General features: G+C 43.2%; 1 protein-coding gene across 1 annotated transcript in view; it reads left to right on the forward strand.

Annotated features, from left to right (window-relative positions):
* The window catches only part of LOC126418867 (probable serine/threonine-protein kinase nek3), a 373,287-nt gene that overhangs the window by 65,024 nt on the left and 288,374 nt on the right, over nt 1-19,889 (forward strand). The window contains exon 2 of the mRNA XM_050085864.1: nt 9,516-9,711. Coding sequence (XP_049941821.1) covers nt 9,516-9,711 — 196 coding nt within the window. The remainder of the gene's footprint in view (nt 1-9,515; nt 9,712-19,889) is intronic.

Consider the following 19,889-nt stretch of genomic DNA (forward strand, 5'->3'; position numbering starts at 1 on the left):
CACTGATAACTCTGCGCAACGGCAGCTGTTCTCGGTGGTTACTTGAAGGCCGTCGGCCACTGCGTTGTCCGTGGTGAGAAGTAATACCTGAAATTTGGCATTCTCGGGGCACACTTGGCTCTGTGGATCTCTAAATATTAAAATTCCTAACGATTTCCGAACTGGAGTGTCCGATGCGTTTAGCTCCAACTACCATTTCGCGTTGAGAGTCTGTTAATTCCCGACTTGCGGCCGTAATCACGTCGGAAACCTTTTCACACGAATCGCCTGAGTACAAATGAGAGCTCCGCAAATGCACTGCCCTTTTATACCTTGTGTGCGCGATACTACTGCCATCTATGTATGTGTGTATAGCTATGTCACGATTTTTATCACTCCAGTGATTAGTTCGAAAGGCATATTATTTCGCATTATATCTGTAACTTTGCTTGTAAAAATAACATATTGTTTACAACAGTCAGCATGTACCGGGCTGCCATGTGGAGAATAACCTGATGGAGCGGTTGCCGACCGTACTCATGCAGAATTGTAGCGCCCTTGATCTACAATTACTACCATCATCAGAGAACTAAAACACTACGTACGCACAGAACACGGAACTAGCCATGCATACGTCTAAATAAATTCCTATGCAATAACTTACACAACAGCTCTTTCACACACAACAAAATTTCAATGCAGCTCAATCACGTAATCTGTGCTATAAAATAAATACTTTGAAGTGCTGGAGTAATCAACCAGTTTACACAAAGATAAAACTCTGAAGAAATTACAATGAAATGAATACCCCTAGCTGCATACAGGCGTTGATATAAGTCAACGGGGCAGTTGAAAATGTGTGCCCCGCTCGGGACTCGAACCCGATATCTCCTGCTTACTGGCAGACGCTCTATTCGTCTGAGCCACCGAGAACACAGAGGATAGTGTGACTGCAGGGACTTATCTCTGGCACGCCTTCCCTGAGACCCACATTCCCAACTGATTATCTCGCACTATATTCATAGTGTCCTTGCCCATTATACTCGTTACTCGCGGATTTTTACCGATTCCCGTAAGAGTTGGGGCACTGATTGTGCATCCGCACGGAAGAAGATGGTCAAATGGCCGGTGAGCCTTAACTAAACATATGAAGATGGTATCTGTTCTTTCGGAGAAATGAGAATAATGGGCAAGGACCCTATGAAAATAGTGCGGGAAAATCAATTAGGAATGTGGATCTCAGAGGAGGCGTGCCAGAGATAAGTCCCTGCAGTCGCGCTATCCTCGGTGGCTCAGATGGATAGAGCGTCTGCCATGTAAGCAGGAGATCCTGGGTTCGAGTCCCGGTCCGGGATTGTCAAAAAGAACAGATACCATTTTCATATATATAATATATATATAAAACTCTGAAGAGCCGACTAAACGGAAGTTAATATAAATAGGTTATGTTAACACAACTACGTTACACGTACGGACCATTCTGTTTAAGAGCTGAATTTTACAAAAATTTTCTTCTGCCATTGAAAAGCTAAAAATATTGACTTCTGTAGATCGTAGGGGTACTTTTACGACACCACCCACATCTGCAGAAACGAATGCGACAATCGAAATTGCATGAAACAAGGCTGAAATTATAGATGTTTGTGAATGATTTAGGGAAAGATATAGTAAGATGGTTCAAATGGCTCTGAGCACTATGGGACTTAACTACTGTGGTCATCAGTCCCATAGAACTTAGAACTACTTAAACCTAACTAACCTAAGGACATCACACACATCCATGCCCGAGGCAGGATTCGAACCTGCGACCGTAGCAGTCGCGCGGTTCCGGACTGCGCGCCTAGAACCGCTAGACCACCGCGGCCGGCGATATAGTAAGAGTTTATATGTACTTATGCTAGGTAAGATTAAGTATTCCTTGACTTCTTAAGTTTCACGGTTATTCTTTCAGGTTATGGCTGATTGCTACACGCGATTACAAAAGGCATGACATTGTTCTTAGAAGGGTGCGTGACCATGACGAACGGCAATGCACGCACTGCAACGTGCTCCCATTCTGGCCAAAAGGATGGAAGCCGTTCTTGTGGTAGCACTAGTTAGATGCTTACTAGTTCAATGATATGAGAAAAAGCAAAGTGCCTCTGGTGGCACCAGGCCAACACACTGCTCACCAAGATCCGTAGCGTAAGGGAAATAGTTGTGGCGTTCGACTCGGCACAATACGAAATCAGATGCCAGGCCGCGATTCACTGGAGGAATCTTAAGTAAATATGACTCATAAAAAAAGAAAAAGAACTGACTTACGAAACAGTCGTCAGCCCGATTCTTGCATATTTCTGTATTTCAAGTAGTGTTAATATAAGTCTTACTGTTAAAATTTCTATAGCACAAATCATTCCGCACATATGTCACTAAGTGATCGAGAGAGGAAAGCCAAATTAAGGTTGATACGCTGGCATACCGACAGTTGTTCCTCCCACGCACCTTTCGTGAATGGTACAGGAAAGGCCAGAGTTACCATCCGCCACACACCACAAGGTGGCTTGCGAACTATGGATGTAAATATACTCCGTTGGTACTAAATCACATTCGAAATGGCTCCTATCTCTCTCTCTCTCTCTCTCTCTCTCTCTCTCTCTCTCTCTTTCTCTTTCTTTCACTCATTCGCTCTGCCTCCTTGACACTGGAGTAAATATGGCGGTAGCGTCGCATTCCGAGACGTCGACCTGCTCTGAGGCACCCACGACGAGAACAAAGAAAAAGTGGCGTGCAGTTTTGTGGCCGGGACCGCTTTACTTGGGATGGCACGAGGCGATAACGAGTGAAAGCGCGCGCGCTTAAGCGGAACATTTCGCGCGGCCCCGACTCTACAGAAGAGTAAAGTACTGGTGGTGGTGGTGGTGGTGGTGGTGGAGGCACTTGTTGTTCCGCGGACAATGCGTGCCGTTTGGCGCGGCTATAGAGGCTCGCCACGTATTGTGCGGCGCTCGACAGCTGAGGCACGAGGCAGCAGCCGGCAGCGCGCGGCTACCGCACACGTCACGAACGCCCGCAGGCTACCCGCAGTACACTCTCCGTCCTCTTTCTTTACGCAGTGGCTCCTCGTTTTGTAGCTCCTACACCAGGGCCTGCAGCAAGCACACTGTGCAAAAGCCCGGAAGTGCGGCACAGGTGCGCACATCTCACCAAATGAGTGGCGACGGTTCCGCTTCCTTATTTAAGGGGTACAAGAAGTACCGTAGGAGACCCAGTCTTTCGTCCTTCTGGCGGCTGTAGCCGTACGCGAGACGCGCTGAGAAATGGCGAGTATTGCAAAAAAGCAAAGTACGGGAGATCTGTGTTCTCAGTCTGCCGAATAATAGGCGGCCAGGACGTTGACAGTTGAAAGACTACAACTAATTTCATAAAGACGAGTGTAGGTGTGCTGAACAGTGAAGAACAGCAAGCCAAAGTAAGTGCGCTTAGCCTGCAGCTGTGGCCGAGCTGTTCTAGGCGCTTCAGTCCAGAACCGCGCTGCTGCTACGGTCGCAGGTTCGAATTCTGCCTCGGGCACGGATGTGTGTGATGTCCTTAGGTTAGTTAGGTTTAAGTAGTTCTAAGTCTAGGGGACTGATGACCTCAGATGTTAAGTCACATAGTACTTAGAGCCATTTGAACCATTTTTTAAGTGCGCTTAAGAAAATGGATGAGCCATATCAATAGGATTTTAATGTACGTCACAGTAATTGATACCCCTTGAGCTCTTTAAGCTTATCCATTACGGATATTTTAGAGCTCGTGATTGTTAATTGACTGCAAATGAGTAAAAAGTGCAACCAGCCACTTTTTTCAATAGATATTCATTATTCCATGAACCGACTTTCGAACCTTTCCAGGTTCATTTTCAGATGGTTTTGTGGAAGTTACATCACTATTTGCAGCATAATGTTCGTCAGTGAGTGCGTAATGCTTCGTCATTGAGTAGCGGTCTAACGCACGGCTTTCCGGATTGGGAAGGAGCGCCTGGTCCCCGGCACGAATCCGCCCCGCGGACTTGTGTCGAGGTCCCGTGAGCTGGCCAGTCTGTGGATGGTTTTTTGGCGATTTTCCATCTGCCTCGGCGAATGCGTGCTGGTTCTCCTTCTTCCGCTGCAGCTACACTATGTATTTGCGATTGTTGCGCAAACAAGTCCTCCACGAACGCGTACACCACCATTCCTCTACCACATAAACATAGGGGCTACACTCGTCTGGTGCGAGACGTTCCCTGGGGGGTCCACCAGGGGCCGAACAGCACAATAAGCCTGGAAGAGTGGTTCGGTGTGGACTGCGGTAGTCGTCGTGGGGTTGTGGAGTCTCTCCGTCCCTTCTACGCCCCCGGGTAACATACAATACAATACATACAAGTAGTCAGCTGCTGTTTTTGTGTAGACTAATATTTCAATTTCTTCAAGAAGATCAAGTATCGTGCCTTTGAGAGCAAAATGCAGTATTTGGAGATTTTGTTCTATGTTGTTTGCAGAATGATTGTGTTGGACAAATCCGCCCAAACTGAACTGAGAAACAAAGTTTTCCTTTAGAATTTCGAAGACTTACTAGTTCAAAACAAGTAACCAATCAACCACCCCTACACCCCCTCGCCAACCATAGCCCCTACTCAGCCCATCCCCCTATCCCTCCCCTTACATCCTAATTACACTGGTGTCAATGTAAATATCCTACCACAGAATAAAACCTGTACTATTCTAAATGGTGAAGCCCTCTACGGTTAATATAAACGAGTACTTTTATACATATTAGCTATAGCTGAAACAAACAGAATCTGCCTTTACTAAGATTTCAGATATCATTCATGTAAGAACAGTTCATTCGGTGTGTGTGTGTGTGTGTGTGTGTGTGTGTGTGTGTGTGTGTGTGTGTGTGTGTGTGTGTGTGTGTGTGTGTGTGTGTGTGTGTGAAATCCTATGGGACTTAACTACTAAAGTCATCAGTCCCTAAGCTTACACACTACGTCACCTAAATTATCCTAAGGGCAAACACACACACACCCATGCCCGAGGGAGGACTCGAACCTCCGCCGGGTCAGCCGCACAGTCCATGGCTGCAGCGCCGTAGACCGCTCAGCTAATCCCGCGCGGCAGTTCATTCGAACTTTTGTTCTCGGTTTAAATATAAAGTGTCCGGTCATACAAACAGCTTTAGTCCATTACAGACACTGTAACTTTTGTACATATTACCTTTAGCTAAAATAAACAGAATCTACTCTTACGAATATTCCAGATTACGTTACTGCAAGAACAGAAATAAGTCAAGAGTTCATTTCAAGGTTTGCTTTGTTTTAAATTTAAATATAAAGGTCATGGTCATAGAAACAGCTGTATCTCATTGCAAATATGGTAACTTTGTATTATTCTGTTCCTGAGCATACATGTTAATGCCAATCTCGATTAAAATATTTGTTCATATGCTGACTGTATTACACGTTAATATACGAATAGAAACAAGTCATTAGATCACTTGAAGTTTGTTCTTGTAGTAATTCATTTATTTATTTTATTTTGTGCCAGTCTGATTCAAATATTTGCCCTTATATCGACTTAAATGCATGTAAACAAGAACAATTACATCACTGAACAAAGTAGCCCTGTGCCATATCTTTTTGTTAAGATCTTTGCTACAAGCAACAACTGCATAGGACATGCTGGGTGCTGGCAAAGTTTCAGTGTCACAATGTAAATAAATAGAGATTGTGTAAAAGTGTGTGAGATAGTGTACCAGCTGGCCATCAAAATGGAAGCAGACAGACAGACACTAACGAAAAAAGCCGCCCACACTATTGCAGTAAGTAAAAAAACTATATTTGCCTCCATATCGACAGATAAACAATAGTCATGGCGATACAGTAAAGCGTGTTCCATCCTTTTGTCACAGAGCCAGCACACAGAATTATGCTAGAAATAGTGATGTAACTTCCAAAAAACCATCTGAAGATGAACCTGGAAAGGTTCGAAAACCGGTTCATGGAATAATAAATAACAATTCAAAAAAGTGACTGGTTGCAGTTTTTGTATTTACATACTCTTGAACTCTTCGTGTCTTGTGTTACGTTCGTTTCTGTTTTACTGTACAAAGTACTGTTTTCAGTTTTCCAGCATAACAATGACAGTATATCTGCACAGCGAGCAGAGTTTCAAAATTACTTTAAGAACAGTAAGAGCTGATAAACCGTTTTCCGAAGGAGAGTGTGTAAAAGACTGTCTCCTTGAGGCCGATGACTTTTTCTGTCCCACGAATGTTAGCAAGTTTCAAGAAATCTACCTTTCTAAACAAACACTGACACGAGGTATAAGTGTTATGTTCGGCGATGTGCACAGCCCGCAGGCAGTAAATAAACAAGGCTACGACTTTGTTGCTTTCTCTGTTCCGTTGATGAAGCAATAGGTCTTATTTTTTTCCATTATGGAAATGAATAAATCAAGGTTTCGATTTAGTATTGATGACGAAAATCTTCGCAGTTACTCGAGTTTGTCAATGTGCTGTGCTCTTGTGCCGGACATTAACTTTATCGTTTCTCATCACCAATGATAAATATGTTTCGAATTTCTTTCAATTTCTAATTTAAAATTGTTATTTACTAACTCTGCTCCTTGCTACATAGGCGAACATCGTTATGTGAAAAATTTGGTACTGAACTGGTTGTTCAAGGTATACTTACATGCTTCAAAATTATCCTTTGATTATTGAGAGACGTATTTGTCACCATCGGCGTGACAGGTATTTAGGTGCCTAACGCGGGCGTAAAACCAACTGGCATATTTATGCACCATTTGTTCTTATGTTTTGTTTTAGAACCGTGACGTTTGTTGATAGGACGATGGATTAACACGATGCCTTCCCGTGATTGCATTGCACACTGTGAAAAGAGCACGAGAATGCCCGAGATACAGTGTATCCTAGCTAGTGGATAAAGTCTGTGCTTACAGACATACACTCCGTTCCGTTTCCCTGTTTACACGTCTGGTAAGTGTGCACACTGTCACCTGGTAGTCCTGTCCTACACTCTGCGTAGTTGCAAAATATTGACACGAATCGTTGGCCAAAGTATGGAAAAAGTGGTAGAAGGGTTCCAGAGAAATGTACGAACACGCGAGGCAATATTCAACCTACGCCTTAGAAGACAGGCCAAATAGACGCAAACCTTCGTTCATAGCATTTGCAGGCTTAGATAAAGCTTTTGACTGCGTTGACTGGAGGAGGAGAAAGTTAGTGTTTAACGTCCCGTCGAAAGTGAGGTCATTAGAGACGGAGCACAAGGTCGGATTTGGGAAGGATGGAAAAGAAATCGGCCGTGCCCTTGCAAAGGAACCATCCCGGTATTTGCCTCAAGCGATATAGGAAAATTACGGAAAATCTAAATCAGAAGTGCCGGACGCGTGTTTGAACCGTCGTCCTCGCGAATGCGAGTCCAGTGTGCTAACCACTGCGCCACCTCACTCGGTTATGTTGACTGGATTATACGCTTTGGAATTCAGAGAATATCAGCGGTAAAATACAGGCAGGGAAATGTTATTTACGAGTTGTACAGAAACCAGATGGCGGATACAAGAGCCGAAGGTCATGGGAAGCGCCGGCTGTGAAGGCGGTGATACAAGGTTGCAGCCCGTTCCCTACGTTATTGAGGCTGTATACTAAGCAAGCAATAAAGTAAATCTAAGAAAAAATCGAAAAACAAATTAAAGTGCGGGGATAAGAAATAAAAACTCTGATGTTTGCTGATGACATTGTAATTGTGCCAGAGACAGCAAATGACTTGCAACAGCAATTAAACAGAATATAAGGCGTCTTAAAAGGAGGATGTAAGATGAACATCAGCACAAATAAAACAAGAGTAATGCAATGTAGTCGCATTAAACCAGGTGATGCCGAGGAAATTAGATTAGGAAATGTAAATGTGTTAGTAACAGTAGTAGGTGAATTTTGTTACTTGGGCGGTAAAAAATTTGACACTCGAAGTAGAGGAGATGTAAAATGTAGACTGGCAGTTGTGAGAAAAGCGCTTCTGAAGACGATAAATTTGTTAACATTGAGTATAAATTTAAGTGTTATAATTATTGGATACAAGGAGCTGCAAATCAAATTGATGAATATTAAGTGTTATAAATTCTTTTATGAAGGTATTTGTCTGGAGTTTAGGCCTGTTCATAAGTGAAACGTGAAATATAAAAAGTTCAGACAAGAAGAGAGTAGAAGCTTTTGAAATCTTCTGCTACTGGAGAAGGCTGAAGATCAGATTGGTAGCTCGTGTAACTAATGAGAAGGTACTGATTGAAATTGTTTAGAAAAGAAATTTGTGGCATAACTTGACTAAAAGATGGGATCAATTGATGGGATGCATTCTGAGGCATCACAAGGAATGATCAGTTTAGTATTGGAGGGGTTTTGGGGGAAGAGGAGGGGGGGGGGGAGAGACCAAGAAACGAATAAGCAGGTTGAAACAAATGTAGGTTGCAGTAGTTGTTAAGTGATGAAGAGGCTTCAGCAGTTTAGAGTAGCATAGAGAGCTGCATGAAACCAGTCTTAGGACTGAAAACCACCACCACCACCACAACGAGAACAACAGCAACAACAACACACTCTGTTTTCCAGTGGTCAGTGGGACCGAGCAGAGGCGTGCAGTAGCTGAGTTTTTATAGTCCCATTTAAATTAGTTGGGATGCTACATTAAGTTCCAAAATTGCGACGCTGTCGCAAGCAATGCCCTTAGACAGCCGCCAGTGCACTTCGTTCTGCACAGCAATATAATGTCGCTTTAAAGTCCCTATGTCATACAAAAACCACGTAAAAAATGACATTCGCCTGTGATATAGACCTCTATAGTATGTCTACGCTTGTCAAAAATGTTCCCTTTATTTTAATTAGGGCCAGAGCCATGTTAACTTTCTTCTTAAAAGGAGTAATTTTCCTTTCCGGGAAACACCATCAAATGTAACACTTCATATCTTGAAAACTAAGGAATTCACTGAAACTTTTTTCCTTTTGTTGATTACCAAAATATTTTACACGGCAGCGAATTTTTGTAATGCCGCGCTTCGCATTGCCAAAGCTATGAAAAAGCTTCGGAGATTGGCGTTAATTTTGGAATTCCGACAGTATTTAACTCGTACCAAGTATGAACTTTCTAGTCTCCATCTCCACAAAGTCACGTACAAACTCTGAAATTCACGTTTGGCATAGATCTCTATAGACACTCTAATGACGCATCACGTTGAAAAAAGTGGAGATGGGTGGGCCATCTTTCTTTCTTTTTTTTTTTTAATTCGTCAGCGGGAAAGCAGTGTATATCAGTAATGCAGATATGTGACTGCAAACAGACAAAGAAAGAATTCCATAAATTCGTTTTTTGTCAAAGAGATAATTAATTTTTTTTGCCAATGGAATAGCAGTTGTCACGAATACAATGTGCGTTCGTCGAGAGGTTATGAATTTCAGCTGTATGAAGTTTGTTGATGCGAGTTTGCCAGCCTCGGTTGTGCTTAGTTGTCGGGTGATTGTTGCAGGGTTTCCTGGAGGCAAACCTGAAGTGCTTCTGGAACGCGTCGCTGCTGGAGGCGATGCGACAGCTACAGTTCCAGGGCTACGTGTCACCGGGCGTGCTGCTCGTGTCTGCCGGCGCATGCGCACTAGAGGTAGTGCGTTCCGCCTGGGCGCGCAACGTACTGCGTCCACCGGCCAACTATTCCATCTCCGCTGTCGGTAAGTGCTCCTCAAGACGCTCTACGAACGGCAGAAACGCCGCCACTCAACCTCTCCGCTTGCCAAACCCTCCTCAGAAATTTCACTGATGGGCCAAAACATTAAGAACGCCTGCTTAATAGCTTGTCCATCTTTGGAACGAAATACGTCACTGATCATGCCTATCACGGATCAGGGAGTTTGTTGGTAGGAGAGTTTTTTGGTAGGTTTGTGGAATTAGATGTCTACAACAGGCCATGTAATTCGTATAAATAATGGGCCACTGATCTGCGTACACAGTGATGGTGGCCGATAGCGACCTAGATGGATTCCATAGGATTTGCATCAGGCGAATCTGGTTGCCGGGACGTCAACGTGAGTTCACTATAACGCTCCTAAACCAACTGTAGCACAGTTCTGGCTACGGGACACGGACAGTTCTACTGATGAACGATGACATCGCCGTCGAAGAAGCCATCAAGCATGAAGGAATGCAGGTGGTTCGTAGCTGTTAGTGTGTCTTCGAGTACCGCCACGGATCCCATAGTACAAACTATTCCCACCAGCCTGCGGCCGTGGCGCGCTCTATGTTTTGAGCCGCCGTTCATCTTGATGACGGGGTTTGTGGAGACGAGCATCGACATAGTGTAGCAAAACTGCGATTCACCCGATGAGCCGACACGTTTCCATTGATAGAATCCCGGCGGTCCCTTCCCCACTGCAATCGCAATTGACGATATCGTTGGGTAACATGTGAGCACGTGGTGTTTCGGAGCTCCATGTTCAACGATGTACGATGGACAGTGTGCTCCGAACACTTGTGCAGTCATGGTCTGTGCGGCTGGTCCCGCCGGAGGTTCGAGTCCTCCCTCGGGCATGGGTGTGTGTGTGTTTGTCCTTAGGATGATGTAGGTTAAGTAGTGTGTAAGCTTAGGGACTGATGACCTAAGCAGTTAAGTCCCATAAGATTTCACACACATATGGCCATTTTTTGAACACTTGTGCGTGCACCAGCTCTCCTACTTTAGAGAGCAAACAAGCCTCCGAACTCAACGGTGTAAAGGGTCTTGGACGTTTAACCACAAAGCGCCTACTGGTAGTTTCGCTGTCCTACATCTTTCCGTGGATGCTCACGAAAGTAGCACGCGAACATTCGACCAGCTTCGCTGTTTGCATTCGTTCACAGGCTCTGCCTAATAATAATTCCCCTTTGTCAGTGTCACTTATATCAATGGATTTCCGCATTTGCATATCTTCGTTAGGGTGGTACCCCGTCCGTGCCTGCTGTGTAGCGTCCCCGAACTCCAACCGCGTGTTGATATTGTCGACGCCGTAGAGCTGCTACTGCCACAGCTCTCGCAGTGGAGTCGAGACACGATGCGCGATGACGTAGGTCCCCGTTGGTGAAAGGGAGACAGAAATGCGAACTCGTACGATGGATGCTTCTTCTGATTTAAAATTGAATGATTCATTGCCCGGATATGCAGTAGTTGTTTTATCTCATACGCATAGTACACACCACCAATTGCGAGGAAACATTGTAATTATCAGTCTTCTCGTACGTTGTTGACTCGTTACTATGGAGTTGTTGAACCTGTATGAAGCGAAATCCACAGATACTCTTAGATCACGTCTGAGTGAACCTACGCCGTAATGTTAAAAAAATGTTCAAAAGTTCTCTTTTCAATTAGTGAAGTAGGTATTTTGATATTCAGATTAAATTGTCCCTGCTGAACAGTCGTTGGTTAACTATCGTTGATTAAATCACTTAATAATGTAGTCCACGCTTGATATTTCACTTGGAACGAACAGTTTATTGTTCCTTGGTCACTAAATACTTTATAACTTTCGCACCACACGCACACGCAGTTGGTTGGTAAAGTCAGTTCTATTAAAATTAAGTTTCTTGACAATTACGACAACTTGACTCTTCAGAGTAATTGTATTATCTTCGTGAAGTCGTGTAATTGTGTCCTACTCGAGACTAATTGAGTGTAGTCCTTTGATATACTATCCACTCTTCTTTTAGTTCCAACTATTTGAAAGTCAAGTCCAATATTCACTAGTTTCGTCAATAAAGTTCAATTAACCCCTTTATGCACGGTTAAACGCGTCTATCAGTCCCTGTCTCTGTTTAGAAAATCAGTTCCCGAAGTTCGTGAATCACGTCACGCAAGAAACACTTCTGAACGCAAAACAAACTCGTCGCGTTCCGTACTCTCAATAACTAAGACAAGAATTGTTCTCGCACGTCTTTACAGGACGAGAGCCAGCAAGCGACTTCTTCTGTGAAAGAGTATTGTAGGCGCATTGGATTTCTTCGTTTCGCTTACAACTCTCTTCCACATAAAAGTTATCTCTGACTGAAATCACCTTGGATTTAGCTTTCAAGATATTAATTGCAATTATCACTTGGATATTTGTCCATTAATTAAATCTGAGGTTTCTTCCTCCTCTTTTCATAACAAAAACAGTGATGTATAATGTTGTTGTTATCAAAACTTCTTGGTGTTAGCTTATCGGCAAAGATGTCGTATTTGCCAAGATAACTCTTCCCTACTTCATATTGTGATACTCTGTCTTAACTGACTTTAAGGGGGTCGTTGGGGTGTTATACTGCTCCACTTACATATTTCTGTTACCGCGTCACGTTGCTGCAACGCCACCAGGCGTCATCCAGCGTCGCAGTGGACTGTAGTCACAATGTTTTGGGTGATCAGTGTACCTTGTAAAGGGTGTGGAAACAGGTTTCCGAAATAACTCTGCTAAGATGCGTTTACTCCTGTGCAACTTTAATCAGCCTGCCTTTAGACCGAGCAAGGTGGCGCAGTGGTTAGACACTGGTCTCGCATTCGGGAGGGCGACGGTCCAATCCCGCGTCCGGCCATCCTGATTTAGGTTTTCCGTGATTTCCCTAAATCACTCCAGGCGAATGCCGGGATGGTTCCTCTGAAAGGGCACGGCCGACTTCCTTCCCCATCCTTCCCTAATCCGATGAGACCGATGACCACGCTGTCTGGTCTCCTTCCCCAAACAAACAACCAACAACAACCTGCCTTTAGAGGGCATGTTAATGTTACAGCTTCGCTGGAGCAGCATGGCTGGCTGGCTTTGATGAACAAACTCACTGATCACTGGCCAGCCACACGGGCGCATTTAACCTGTAGCTGCATACCGGAATAGCATGCGTGCTTCCCTCTAGGTGTTAATGGACAATTAACAAGCGGATAAAAATGCTTTCACCTACACGCGTGCCTCTGCTTACGTGTGGAGCAAGCACAAACGCACGGCGATTAGACGCAAGGCACACAGGTGTAACTGCAGCTTTACTCTGTTATGGAGTGTGATCAGTTCAGAAAGTCCTGTTAGATTAAATTCGAACCCTGGTGCTTGCCTTTCGGTGCAATGCTCTTATAGACTGTGCTGTCCGCGTACGGTTAACGATACACTTTCATAGGTTCAGTTTCGTCAGTTATTTGTATTTTATGATTCAATCGCAGTTATGGATCCACAGATTCATGTGCTCCACAGGAACATGCAGAACCATTGTGCAGCACATGGGACAGAGGCTCGCAGTTTCAGATGCTCGTAACCAGTTACCAAAAACCTAATTGTGACTGTGTTGGAAAATGTAAACCAATCTAACGATTACAGCTCTCACGCCCACCCCAGACAATAAAAATATACTTTATAAAATTGTGCCATCATCTGTTTCCTACTTTCCAAGTTCCACAGAAGTTCTCCTGCATATCTCACTAAACAACCACTCCTGGAAGAAAAACTGATATGGAGAAACGTCTTTGCTATAGCCTATGGGTTGTGTAGTGGAATGTACAGTGTTGTTTCTGTCTGTTATTGTTCTTCCTTACTGAATGACAACAGCGACCACTCATAATTACCTACGACACATACTTTATCTATTGAAAAGGCTAACGTCTCTACCTGGTCCAATAACGAAATTAAAATGCCCATCACGCTTTAACGATCGACAAAACTTAGTGGTTCTTGTGCTTACATGGAAAAATAGGGTGTGGTGCCGATGAATATGCTTTTTTTCACATCTGGGGATGAAAAATTTTGGACTCGTGACTTCGCTGCGCTTTACGAGCTCAAATCAAGCAAGTTACCAATTTTCCTGGTTAATGCGGACTCGGGGCTGTGCAGATAACTGGAAAATACGTATGCTTTTATCGGAAACTGGTATTTACTATATTAACAAAACTTCCTATCAGTTACATTTGAAAGCTCATTGCATAAGTTACGCGTTATTCGCTGAATGCTAGTAACTATTTACAAAATTACTTGCTTTCAGTTCACTATCTATCTCTCCCTTCCATTCATTTATTTTTCCTGACAGCGATTCTCTTTTTCCTATGAGTCAAAACTGGTGTAGGCGATCGAATTTTGTTGCGCATAGTCTTGTAACAGCTCAACGTATTTCTACGCTTCAATAACTTGTTTCTTGACCGCTTCATTTTCGCTTTCTTCCTCTACCGAACCCTTTTTTCACTATATCCTTCTCACTTAACTGCTGAAATCCCGGTACATATAATCGTAAATCGTTGTTTAACTACTGGGGGATAATTTCGTCACGTGCGGCTTCATAACCAGAAATTTGAATTCTAAACTAAAATATTTGTTTATTACAGCAGAATACTTAAGGTTCCACTTTTCAATTCTTCAGAATTCACCGAACTAGCGCTGGTAATTACGGTGGACACGTGTGTGTACGGAAATAAATTTTAGTTCATTTTTTGGCTGAAAGACGTCGCAGATGCTGAAGGATTACAATTTCTAGTTTCTCTAATTGATTTATACATGAGATGTAGGTATTTTGCTAGACATAGGTGTTTCTTTAGGTAATCATACCCACGGACACACATCGCTACGAATGAACACGAAGCCCTTTTGAGAAAGCAGAATTCTGTGGGACGGCGTCTTAGAGGCAGTCTAGTGGCAGATTGCCAACGGTAATTCTCCGAGACGTAGATGAAACAGACAGCGTTGTCTAGGAAAAATGACCAGCGCAGCCTGTTCTCCTAAACTAGTTGGATGGCTCTCAACTACGTGCCATGCAATTCATTTCTAGTTTCGTAACGTCTTCTCAACCTTCAAGTGATATCTTGCTGCACAGACGTGCAACAACACTCTATTTTACTGACGCAGAGGACACGTTTTGTGGTGTAAAACACTTCTAGCTTTGTGAGCGTTTCAAGAGGCTTTCAAAATCAAATGTGTGTGAAATCTTATGGGACTTAACTGCTAAGGTCATCAGTCCCTAAGCTCCTACGCTACTTAACCTAAATTATCCTAAGGACAAACACACACAACCATGCCCGAGGGAGGACTCGAACCTCCGCCGGGGCCAGCCGCACAGTTCATGACTGCAGCGCCTTAGACCGCTCGACTACAAGAGGCTTTCATCGTGGTGATAGTGACAGAGGGCTCCTTCAGTTGTGACGCCGCTATACAAGCGCGTATAGTTTATGCACAATGTCTCTGGGATTGTAGATACAATAGGAGTAATATGAATTAACGTCCCGCGGACTGCGAGGGTTTGAGGGACAGAGCGCTGTGTGGGAAAGCTGAAAGATGGGGAATGACATCAGTTTCGTTTCAGAGGAACGTTCTGGACTGAGTGTGCCTAAATGTGGACGCCTGGAAGGAGATTTGCACGATTTTACTCCCGAATACGAAGTTTGAAGCGATTTTGTAATCGGCTCATCTTGTTATATAGGTGCTCTAACATAAATATTCGGTCTATTCTGCAAAGTTGCTGACTTCTGAAAAATTATAAATAATCATATTATTTGATAGGTGATTCTGTTGGCAATAGACCCCAAAACATACCACATGTCAGCGATGAAATGGATGAAGTTAGAACACCAAGAAAATATATTTAACTTGTATACTGGATATACACGTCGAGGGTTGTTATTTGATATAAATGACCTGAGTCACAATTGTCGAGTCCATTCACTTATTTACCACAGGTGATATAGTTAACACTTCTTTCCACAGTCATCATTTCAGATTTACATATAAATTCTTGTTCAGTCTGCGCCGTTATAACACAGTACGATAAACAGCAAGTGTACAAGCTAAAAGCTGTTATGAAGTGACACACACGCTCATCGCCGCGCTCTTCTGTATAACTTCATAACAATAAACTTACATTTTTATTTGATACAGCATATGGCATAATTAGATTATTATAACTCAGTTAATTTCACAACATATGATTTACCACTATTTACTTCACAGTGTTAACCAACATAATGTATAATCAAAGGTTCTGAGCAAGACTGCTTTTCTTTCAAAAACAAAACCCACACATGAAAAAAATTCTCCAATGCAATAATTTACTTGTTTACCTATGAACATTTTTGTTACCTGTTAAGGGCTTTGCCATTCGCGCATAAAGATATTAGATACTATCACCTTAAGTACAGTACATATAATTCAGACGAGGACGACCAATCCTCTTTTGAGCGCTGACGAACACCAGGCTCGAACTCTTACGGGCATTGCAGAAATGAGGATAATGGGCAAGGAGCACTACATTAGTAGTGTGTGGATAAGTTCGGAATTTGGATATGTCGGGTGGAGTGTTAGGGCAGTCCGTCCAGTTGTGTTGACCACTGTGTCCGGATAGCATAGTGGTCAGAGCATCTGCCTAGTAAACAGGAGACCCGGATTCGAATTCTCGTGCGGCACAAGTTTTCAACTTTCCTCATTTATTGAAATTAATGCCTTCTCGCAGCCATTGTCTGTAATTTCTTTTTGACGTAATAACGTCTGTTTTTTGCCGGCGCGGTAACTCAGCGTGTTCGGTCAGAGGGTTAGCTGTCCTCTGTAATAAAAAAAATGAGTTAATGGATGAACGACGAACTGAAACGGGTGTCTTGCAACGTCCGCACCGAGCAGAAGCAACGAACGAAATCGAACAAAATGAGATTAAAAAAAAAAAAAAAAAAAAAAAGCATCTGCCTAGTACACAGGAGACCGGGTTCGAATACTTACGCTGCAAAAATTTTCAGCTTTCCACATTTATTGAAATTAATGTCTCCTCGCAGCCATTGTCTGTAATTCCTTTTTGACGTAATAACGTCTGTTTTATTTAAACAACTTTAAGAGTTTTCAAATAATAAATTCGGAGGCAGTACTTTTCAGCGCATCCTCGTATATGACGCAGAAGAGGTTATGTTGTATAGAGAATTTGACAGCCTACGGTAAACGTCTAAAATGATTTGAACATAGAGAAATAACGTCTAGGCTGTAGACCCACACATGAAAAAACTAATTAATATGTTCATCCTTCCAGGAAAAACGTCTCTTACAAAACGTCGTTAACAAAGTATTATATCAGGTACGCTTATTACTGATTTACGTTATTACTTTCTCATTTTGCTGAATAAATGAAAGATAGATTACAGATAGATAATCAAAATAGGGAAATATCAGTGCAAAACATTAAAAGACAGTGCAAAGATTAAAAGATAAATTAAGAAAATGAAATGTATGTGTGTACTGTGTTGCAAACAAGTTGTGTGTATCGTGTTCTACAATACTACACAACAGTGACAGTCTACTTTACAGTGTCCGCTTTGGCTCGTCGTGCAAATATAACTGTAACTCTCCAGAGACGGCCTCTCCCTTGTCAGAGCAGAACGCTGTGAACACCGAGCCCCACGGCGCCCAGCTACGAGTATTAGAAAAGACCTGCCGTTACCGAGAGCTCTGTGGCGGGCCAAGTACCGCGCTATACCGCCTCTTACGAAAACTCCTTTCGCTCTCGGAATTGGCAGCGCTCCGGGCCGCACCTGAGTTGGACTGCCAGTGCAGCGCAGCGGAACCGTCGCCCCTGGCGGTACGACGACGCCGCCTCGCCTTTGCGACCAGGCTCCTGCTTCCAGGTTACCACAGCACGCCCTCAAATCGCAGCGTCTCCTAAAGTAGGCCCGTTTGCTTTGCAAACAGTTACCGGACTAAAAGCCTCTGACACGCTTTCGTTCTGCCACCTCGTAAGCAAGATGCGCACTTGTGGAATATCAGGCCGCGCCTGGGATAGGACTCGGGACACAGTTCCCAGCAGCACTGGTGTACAGCTCGCTATTATTAGCATATGATCCGAATCACTTCGTATGTTGTCGTCGCTGATGTTGTGGTCTTCAGTCCGAAATCTGGTTTGAGGCGGCAACCCACGCTAGGATATCCTGTGCAACCCTCTTCATCTCTACAAAACTACTACAGGCAACCGTAGACTACCATAAGTAAGAGTACACTACGATAGTTTTCCTAGCAGCTTTGATCAGCTAAGGTCGTACTAGTATTACCTGTACCTTAGGTGTGTGGCACACCTATTCGGCGCTACCTCATAAAGATCGCTTTTTTTTTACGATGGCTATTCGGAAAGTAAGGAACGGTAGGTCGCGAAATGGAAACCACAGTGAAAATCAAAACTGTTTTATTTGCAACGGTTAGCCACTTCTCTACACAGTCGCCGCTCAGACTTAGACACCTGTCGTAGCGTTGTACCAACTTTTCAGTTCCCTCGTTATACAAAACAGCCGCCAGTGCTTTTCGGCAATTTTCTACTCTGTACTGCAGCTCGTTGTCTGTGTCAGAATATTGTCTTCAAAGCCAGCGGTTCATTTGAGCAGAGATGAACCTCAGGGGTAGCCAATCACGGTCTGTATTGTGGGTGATCAAACACTTCCCATCGAAAACGCTGCAGGAGCATCTTCATTGCCCCTGCAGAGTGCGGCCGAGGATTGTCGTGTAGAACGAACCGCATGACAGTTATGTGGATTGCATAGCTTCAGATGAAATCTTTCGCCAGGCCCTCATACTTGGCGGGAGACGCTGATTTCCAGCCATCTTTACGTTCTCACTGTGAGCTCAGAACTGAAAAGATCGACATGATGCGATCGATGGGCGTACGAGACACAGTGCCCAACGCATCTCTACAAAGCTTCATCAGATTTTCACTGTATTTTCTATTTCGCTACCGTTCGTTCTTTACTTTCCGAATAACCCTCGTACATACGCGATCAGTGTCTTACTACATTTCCCAAGAAGCTAAAAGCACTGAATTTTCTGGAAACAGAGTGAGGGTGTAAAAGGGTGAGGTACCCTATGGGACATAGTTAACCTCCTCTCTGTTACTTAGAATAATCAGTATTTATAGCAAAACTAAAATTTTCAATGATTAATTCAGGTTTTATTCGAAAACTGTAGATTTTGAATGTGAAAAAGAGTGATGTTGCAGAGAAAATAAACAAAACGATGCATATTTATCATATAGCGCTAGGAAACGTAATTTCTCCAACTATAGGCAAAATAAGAAAAAACGCAAAACGAAAGTATATCAAACGTCGCTTCAGTACTTCGCCGAACTTACATGTTTCTGTAATTCATTTTTGTTTTGTTATTTCGCATTTATCAATAATAACACGAAACTCTTACCTTTGATAATGATGAAGAAAATTGAGTACAAAATAACAATCATTGTATATATTTTTCTTGTTTCTGTGCATATAAGCTGTCCTTACATCAAAAGTAATTACTTGGGGTACATAAAAGCGCGTAGGTTAGGCTATCAGCTAATTTTTATTACTTATAAAACGCAAATTTCATCCATCGTCAAACAGACTATTCCTTGATGCCTCAGGATGTGTCCTATCGTTTAGTAGAGCCATAATTTTATTTTCTGCCCAGTTCTGTTCAGAATCTTCTCATTAATTGTTCCATCCACCCATCTAACCTTCAGCATTCTACTGTACCACCACATTTCAAAAGCTTCTGTACACTTCGTGTATGAACTGTTTCTCGTCCACGTTTCACTTCCGTACACGGATACACGTAGTTCAGTCCCAGCCAAGTACACTGTAAATCAAAACCTAAGGACGAAAGTAACTTTCCCATGATGTGTCACTGCCAAGTAACATATCTCGACAAGGGAATTCAAGAAGGGAAATGCACAGGTAGACGCTGCGTTTTGTGGGAATTAGTAAACTGCATCTGCAGCAAGAACGGAACTTCTGGTCAGGTCAGTACAGTATACAATCAGACAAGGGTAGAGCTGGTACAGTACATAAATCACGTAGTGAGTGATAGGATTACCGGGAGCATTGATAGGGAAACAAACGTAACTTTATTTAAAAATGAACAGTCGAGATCGCAATAATGTTTGTTTA

This window comes from Schistocerca serialis, chromosome 9 (genome assembly GCF_023864345.2).
Source record: "Schistocerca serialis cubense isolate TAMUIC-IGC-003099 chromosome 9, iqSchSeri2.2, whole genome shotgun sequence".
Taxonomy (NCBI): Eukaryota; Metazoa; Arthropoda; class Insecta; order Orthoptera; family Acrididae; genus Schistocerca; species Schistocerca serialis.